The sequence below is a fragment of the Perognathus longimembris genome, chromosome 8 (assembly GCF_023159225.1).
Source record: "Perognathus longimembris pacificus isolate PPM17 chromosome 8, ASM2315922v1, whole genome shotgun sequence".
In the NCBI taxonomy this organism is placed as follows: Eukaryota; Metazoa; Chordata; class Mammalia; order Rodentia; family Heteromyidae; genus Perognathus; species Perognathus longimembris.
Window position 1 is genome coordinate 20,633,162 of NC_063168.1, and position 7,986 is coordinate 20,641,147.

Below are 7,986 nucleotides of genomic sequence, written 5' to 3' on the forward strand. Positions count from 1 at the left end.
TCCAAGTTAGGAAGGACGTATACAAGAGAGAATAGCAGCCCATTAAAAAAGCAACAGGGGTAGCACCGTCTTCAGGGTGCTTTCCCTTAGAGCAAAGGTAATAGATGTTTTATTGAGACACGTATAGGCCCATTTGTTTACATATTATCTATGGCCATTTTATAGCTACACATGGGTCTGTGAGGTTGCCAGAGTTCCTAAAAGCTTCTCTGGCCCTTTATAAAAACATGTCTATAACCCCAGCACTCGGGAGGCTGAAGCAGCAAGGTGGAAAGTTGAAACCCAGCCTGACAAGTGAGATCTGTCTCAAAAGGAGAATTAACAATGAAAACAGAAGGGTGGGCTCAGAGTTTCAGAGTTGACTATTTACTTACAAGAAAACTGATGTTTTCCTTAACAGTTTATACATTTTCAGATGAATTTATGTGGCATAAAGGCAATTCAGAATGACCTAGCTACTTTGAGTTCTTGTTATTTTTTCTAGGATTTGTGACATTAAATAAGACCTTCCAAATCATTTAAGGTTTTGTTTTCAGGTGTTGACCAACCATACAAATTAATTAGAAAGGTAAATAGTTAATAGTAGTTCCAGACTATAAAATGTTTCCCAATTGTTTTTTGTTGTTGTTTTTGGTTTTTTTGAAACAGTCTCATTATGTAGCCCAGGTTGGCCTAGAACTCGATCCTCCTGCCTCAGCTTCCCAAGTTCTAGGATTACACATGTATGCTATATGCCCAACCCTAATTGTCTTCAATTTTTCCAAAATTCTCCTGACTTGTTTTGACCCTAGTTGGCCTTATCTTGAGAACTTTTTAAGACAGTAGAACGTGAGCTTTGCTGATAAGAACTTCAGGGCTAGAAGAGTATAGCTCAGTAGTAAAGCATGCTGGAGGGCCCAGCACCAGAAAGGAAAGAAAAGCAGCTGAGTTTTAGCGTGTTCCACTAGACTCGACCTTAAAGAAGCCGTGCAGGTGCTCTTCTCCAGCCTGCAGTTCACAGCTCAGGATCCAAGGGGAAAACTCCCGTAATCATACCTCTGCTGCTTGGTCTCACAGCACAAGTTATTGTGTGATTTATTATGCAAATCTTGACACTAAAAGTTTAGTGTGGAAATAGGATGGGATAGCCAGCATGAAATAAAACAATCGTCTCATCATGAGCTTGGAACACATTACCATGTAACTGTGTACCTCATTCAGACTCAAGTCTAGTCAGCTCTGAGATCCAAAAGGATCCATGAAAACATGCGCTTCCTGCGGCAGACCCCATGGTGCACATATGACATCTATCTACCTTATCCTTTCTCCTTTAGAAATTTAAGATCCGAATTGAAGACCCACCTCGCAGAAAGCACATGGTATTCCTGGGCGGTGCGGTCCTCGCAGATATCATGAAAGACAAAGACAACTTTTGGATGACCCGACAAGAGTACCAAGAGAAGGGCGTCCGGGTGCTGGAGAAGCTCGGTGTGACCGTTCGATAAACTGCAGAGCGTATTCCCATCACATCCCTAAATGCTTTCTTTTTTCCTTTATTGCCAATCTTTGAACTCATTCAGCTCCAGGATGTGGAAGAGGCTTCTTGTGCCCTTTGACTTGAAAGGTCAAGTTTTATTCTGGGGTATTGGGAAAGCTTTGTTAACTTTTTTGTTAATGTGGGTAAATCTGGCTGTTTAATGCAACCAGAGGGCAAAGGGTCCTGTCTGCAGCTTTGTTTCTTCCCCTAAGCATTTAGATCACTCCTGTAGACTTCCTATTTTCACTTTACTGCTCTAATGCTGCTAGTTTTAGTCTTTAGCCCTGTAGGTGGTATGCCTTTATTAGCATAAGAAAAAACTTCAACCAGAGCTTTTACTATTACTGGTGGGGTGGGGGTGGGCGGCCCTGAACTCTTCAGGGCATTTTCTCTGTTGTGTGGCTTTCTACAGTTACAAATGCCAAGCTTTTCCGGTTAACATCTTAGGGAAATACTAAGTTCAGAACTAAAATGTTGTGGGTGGACTTTTGTGTGGTAGAAGGAATGGGTGGTCTTTTTATTGTTATTTTTTTGAGATTTTCTTCTCCAGGGTACAAAAGATGAATCTTATTTACTGTCTTTGATTTGGCGGGTTTTATTTTGGTCTGCAGGAACTGATTCCATATGATTAAAAAAAAAAAAAAAAAGCAAGTCTAGTGTTCTATTACCATGTGGCTAAGGGATTTATTTGTTATTTATAAAATCAACCATATCAGCTGGAATTAGACTCCCTAGAATCTATCAGTGGAAAAAAAATTTTTAATGCTTTGTTAATTTGAATTACAAGTGTGGGGTTTTTTTAGTGCTTAAAAACTGGTTATTTCTAAATGCTTCTATTTATTTCTTAAGCATTAGGTTACCCAGTGCCAAGTATCATTCTTACAATATTTTTATATAACTGACCAGTGCTTATTTAATAAAACAAAAAATACATACAAACAATTACTGGTAGGTTTAAGAATTGTTGGGTTAAAAAACAATAACATTGGAGTAGGGTACTTGTTTCCAGTTAAGTAAAATTTGATGGCTTAAAATGTTGCCCAAAAAAACTCAAAATCAAGATTTAAATATTTATTTTTATTGGAAGTTGATTATAACTGCTCATTCTCAGTCCTCTTTTATGCTTTTGCAAGGAGCTTAGTGGGAAGTTTGTAAATGTTGGTAGGCTCCTATTTATGACCCTGGCAGTATTGTTTGCAGTCTGAGGAAATGTCTAATCATATCCAAATGTAAGTTTGTTTCATATTTGAAAAATAATGAGAAACTCTATCTCTTTAAATACAAAATGTTGATTCTGGGAAAACTTCTCCTTCATTTCATAACATTCTTTACCAGTAATGAATTTGAAAGAAGTGGCTTAATTTTTCTTTTTGAAGACTAAAAAAAGATAGTTTGGCTGGAGAGTTTCCTTTTAGAGATAACTTAAAAATAAGTGCACATTATATCGGCAGCAAAAGGTTAAAGTATGTAGCTTCTGTTAAGTGGTTTTGTCTGTTTTACCTCAATCTGAACAAATAAAGTTTGTGTGCATGCTGGACATGCTTCAGTACACATGAAGAGCCCATGAATAATGTCTACTAGATTTCTGGATACAAGACTCAGGAACTTTGGGATTCTAAAGTATTCCTAAATCATGATGTCATGAATACCCGCACCCCAACACCTTTAGAGTCCTAGGCTTCTTAAAGGACACATACTGTATGTAGACCAACTAGTACCTACTTGACTGTTCAGTAATGACTCTTGGCATTTGGTCATCATTTTAAAATATGAGGGTAGAAAACAACAAAGAATGAGATGGACTCTTAATGGAAACATTATTTGTACCTTGAATGTAGAATTTTTTGACAATACAATGGTATATTTATATATGTAATAATTTAGAAATTCCATTTGTAGTTTTCCCATTCTAAGGTGAAATAATGCATTTGGGATTTAGGAGGTACTCTGTTCAGTTGGATTTGTCAGACAGGAGTCACTCAGAAAGTTAAAAAAGAAGTTGCTTTAAAAGAGATCTCGTTTTTAACTTTTGAAACCCATTGTTGCTTAAATTTTTCCATGATGATTAAATTCTTTGATTTAAATTAGAATCACCAATGCTGTACAGGAGTTCTTAGAAAATGTGGTATTGAATGCTAACTGCACAGTTCTGAGCATTGTATCTAGAAAGATCAATGGAAAGCTAAACATTCGAAATTTAACTCTGATAGACTTCTTTTTGATTCAGAAAATAAATCAGATTTTTACAGAATAAATTTGAGCTTTGTCTTTTGTTTTTCTTTTCATAGATATTCTCTTTAATGGCATTTTTTCTTATTTTTATTAACATTTGGATTTTTGCTAATGTAAGATGGATTTTGGAAACTTCATGTTAGGTGTTAGGCCAAGTTCAGCATTCCATTGACAAATTTATTTCTGGTGTGATTTTCATACACATATGGGAGGTGGCTAGAGATGAGAGTAACTTATCCCTACATTAGAGATTTGTCTTCCAACAGACTGCTTTGTTTCCCAAGAGAGTACCGGTGGCTTTCAACAAAATCACTGAGCAGGATGAAAATGTAGTTAACTGACCTTTCATTGCTGTTATGCTAACCAGCCTTGAGGCTGGGAGCTGGCAAGTACATGCACTTTTGTTCTTCTTCATGAACTTGTATACTTCAACCTCATTGTCTCTTCACAGCCAGTATCCCTTCTAGACACCTTTGGTCTCAATTATCCTGTAACTGCTGAATTACCTGAAGTAGAATATGATAGCTACCTCCACTGTAGGGGATTTGTCATTGATGGAATGAATGTCTCATTGCTTGTTTGTTGTTTTCTTTCTCCTCCCACAAACTTGAAAAAATTGAATGTGTTTATTATTAACTACTGCTGATTTTAGAAACATGGAGGGAGGTCCTAGCAATCAGAAGTCTCAGACAGGAGACAAGTTCAAGGCTAGCCTGGGCTACATAGTGAGAGCTTATCTCAAAAACCAAAACAAACAAAACTGAAATAAACCAGAAATAAGAATTTCCCCCAGCTCAATATTTAACATGGTATCTAACTTTGAACTAACTGGCTAACTACTAAATACTAAGGTTGGTCTAGGGTCACTGGTTTCTTTCTTTAGCTCAGATTGCTTGGTCTATTCAAAAAGGGAACATGTGTCAGGTATTGGTGGCTCATACCTACAATCTTAGCTACCCAAAAAGCTCAGATCTGAGGATTATGGTTCAAATCTAGTCTAGGCAGGAAAGTCTATGAGATTCTTATCTCCAGTTAGCCACTCCCTCCCCCCCCCAAAAAAAAAAATGGAAGTGGAGCTGTGGCTCAAGGGTTTAGAGTCCCAGCCTTGAGCAGCAAAGCTCAAGGACTATGTCCAAGCCCCAAGACTGGCAAAAGAAAAAAAAAAAAAAAACTGAAAATGTTACATTGTAGGTGAGTGTGGAAAGTGAGGATAGTGTGTTTATATGTTTGACTCCCTGTGAAGGCCTAATTAGTGACTTTAACCATACATTGCAAGTAGCTATCATTACCAAATAGAAGTCAAAACTTGAGTTAGGGGAGAGAAAAGGAAGGCAGTAAATTTCAGTGATTATTATGCTGAGAAGTTTTTAAAGCATCTTTCTCTGCTTTGTTTAGCATGTGATATTAGGAAGAAAGAAGCTATTGAACATAGTTAACTTACTTGGGTTTAAATCATCCATGGCAGTGACGAAGTCTGTACCCATTGTAAGTATGTCCATTTGTGTTACCCTCAGATGTAAAATGTCTAACTAGGTAAGGAGAATCCAAACAATTTCTCTCTTGGCAGAACCGATTTCCTGTCTCTTTTATATCTACCCCCTCAACTCCCACCCAGCAGAGAAAAAAGGAAAGACTTTGCATACCATTTTCCATGAAATACTTGAATAAGAATAGAAGAATAAGGAATATTTAGCTATGCTTGTGTGAACAAATGAAAAGGTTTGGGCTTGGGAATAAGGGAAATGCAGGAATGCATTAGAAGTAGTACCACCAGACAGACTTCGAGAACTGCCCTTTGCCATGAACATCAGGTTGAGCTTTGACCTAATGAATGCTTCCTTTAAGATAGTTCAGACGCTTTTCATCCTTGAACAGGTTTTTTTAAAAAGGCCCTAACTCAGGAATAAAAATTGTATGCATAATTAGAAATGTTTGCATGCAAAAATATTAATATTCAAGATTGAAGTTTTAAGCAGTTAAGCTTATTCTAAAGTTAAAGCTTGCCATGGTATTCGATTATTTTCTGAAAGATGTTTTGTAGAGATTGGGGTATTTTTTTAGATTTGTCTACAATATTCACAAGAAAATCATAAGGTCTCCTGAGCCACCAGTGCCTCAAACCTGTAATCTAACTACATGGAGGGCTAAGAACAGGAAAATCATGGTTCAAGACCAGCCTGGACAGAAGGGTCCTCAAAACTCTCCATAGAAGGGAAATTGGATGCAGCAGTGTTGAAAGTAGGTAGGTAGATTGTAGCTCAGATGCACACCCAGGCAGGAGGTAAGATTCTATACTAAAAAATAACCAGTGATTAACAGAACTGGAATGATGGCTTAGCAGTAGAGTGGCAGCCTCACAAGTGTGAGGCCCCAAGTTCAAACCCTAGCACCACCAGAAAGGTCTGTGGCTTTAGGAAAATAAAGCTCTTTTGTTGGTGGTGGTTGTGAGGTTTGAACTCAGGATCTTAGTGCTGTCCCTGAGCTTTTTCACTCAAGGCTAGTGTTCTACCACTATAAGCCACAGTACAAATTCTAGGTTTCTGGTGGTTAATTGGAGATAAGAATCTCATAGACTTTCCTGCCCAGGCTGGCTTCGAACCATGATTCTCGGATCTGTCTCCTGAGTAGCTATGATTACAGGCATGAGCCACTGGCTTCCAGCTAGATAAATTTCTTGAATGGGGTGCTTCTATTAAATGTCGGGGCTGGGGATATGGCCTAGTGGCAAAAGTGCTTGCCTCGTATACTTGAAGCCCTGGGTTCGATTCCCCAGCACCACATATACAGAAAATGGCCAGAAGTGGCGCTGTGACTCAAGTGGCAGAGTGCTAGCCTTGAGCAAAAAGAAGCCAGGGACAGTGCTCAGGCCCTGAGTCCAAGGCCCAGGACTGGCAAAAAACAAACTAAATAAATAAATAAACAAATAAATGTCTACAACAAATACTTTTTACCTCCTTAAATACCTTCCATCCTCTTAAATGCGCCTATCAGGTGTTTAGCCTCCCTTTGTCCTAAAATTCATCCAGAAGCAAACCTTAACTTCTCATGGTGACCAATTGTCCACCCATAGTTTTACTAAAGTTCATTTATGTTTTCCAGTGCTAGAGACTGACCCAGAGCCTCATGCATGGTAGGCCACACATTAATTTTAAAGGCTGCTATAAATATATTGCTTAAGACATCAAAGTCAACAAAGTAGAGCAGAAGTTCTTTATACTGTGTGTTTGGGACTATTAGTGTTTACTAATTGCTTTCCCAAGTACACAAGTATAGTTGATACCAGGAAAACTCCTCTAACTTAAGTTCCTATTCTTTTTAAAATGGTGTGACAATTTCATGTGCTTTCCTTTAGTTTTGGTTAATCCTACCATCTCAGCAAAGAATTGGATGAAAATGCACATGTAGCCCTCTCATGCCTTCCAACATTTTTATCTGTTCATAATACTCAAAAGAAGGTAAGATATAAGCCCACAAAAATCCTCTCTCGTGCTGTCTGTCTCCATCCATGGTACAGGACCCAGGTTCAGAGGAGGCCTCACATGGGAACTCCGCAACCCCAAGCTCTGCCTCAGTATCTGCGTAGGAGAAAGTGGAAGCAGATTGACCCGGACACCAAAGTGTTGGAGCAGCTTTCACTGCAGACTCCAGTGTTTTCCAAAGCTAATCACTGCCAGGTCCTTCATCAGGAGAAATGATGATTGCTATTCTCAGCACAGTCTGTGGGTCCTAGTGAAAAGAAATCTTGAGAAAAGGTGTCTAAAGGTACAGGAAAAAGAACTAAGAAAATAATAACTCCTTAGGCAATGGCAAGTTTGGTTCTGGGATCCAGGAACACTCAGATCTGGGCATCCAATAGGATCCAAGCATTGGTATCTCCATCCTGGACTTCTACATGGTGCTGGATAGCCAGGTTTCAACATCACAGACTAGAGAATTCCAGGCCAGGCTGCCCTCGGGGCCAAACACAGACTCAGCAGAAAGGAGGCTGGATGCTGCTTCCAGCAGAAGTAGGCTGGGATCACCCTACCTGGCAAGTAAATTCCCCTTCCTATCCAAAAGCCTAATAAAATATTTTCAGTGAAAAAGAAGAAGAAAATCCTCTCTTGGGTACATTACGAACAGTAAGAGAGGCTTCCTTGAACATTATAAATAAAGGTTTGTTTTGTTGCGTTGTGAGTGTGTTGAGTAACTGAGAAGAGAGATTTAGTTAATGAAATTCCCATGTTTTAAGAGTCTAA

General features: G+C 38.7%; 1 protein-coding gene and 1 pseudogene across 1 annotated transcript in view; both read left to right on the top strand.

Moving 5' to 3' along the window:
- Nucleotides 1–3,761, top strand: part of Actr2 (actin related protein 2) — a 41,376-nt gene extending 37,615 nt beyond the window's left edge. The window contains exon 9 of the mRNA XM_048352626.1: nt 1,314–3,761. Within this exon, the coding sequence (XP_048208583.1) occupies nt 1,314–1,484 (171 nt within the window). The 3' untranslated portion in view covers nt 1,485–3,761. The remainder of the gene's footprint in view (nt 1–1,313) is intronic.
- A 1,445-nt stretch (nt 3,762–5,206) lies between these two features.
- Nucleotides 5,207–7,759, top strand: LOC125355958 (annotated as a pseudogene).
- The last annotated feature ends 227 nt before the right edge of the window (nt 7,760–7,986 follow it).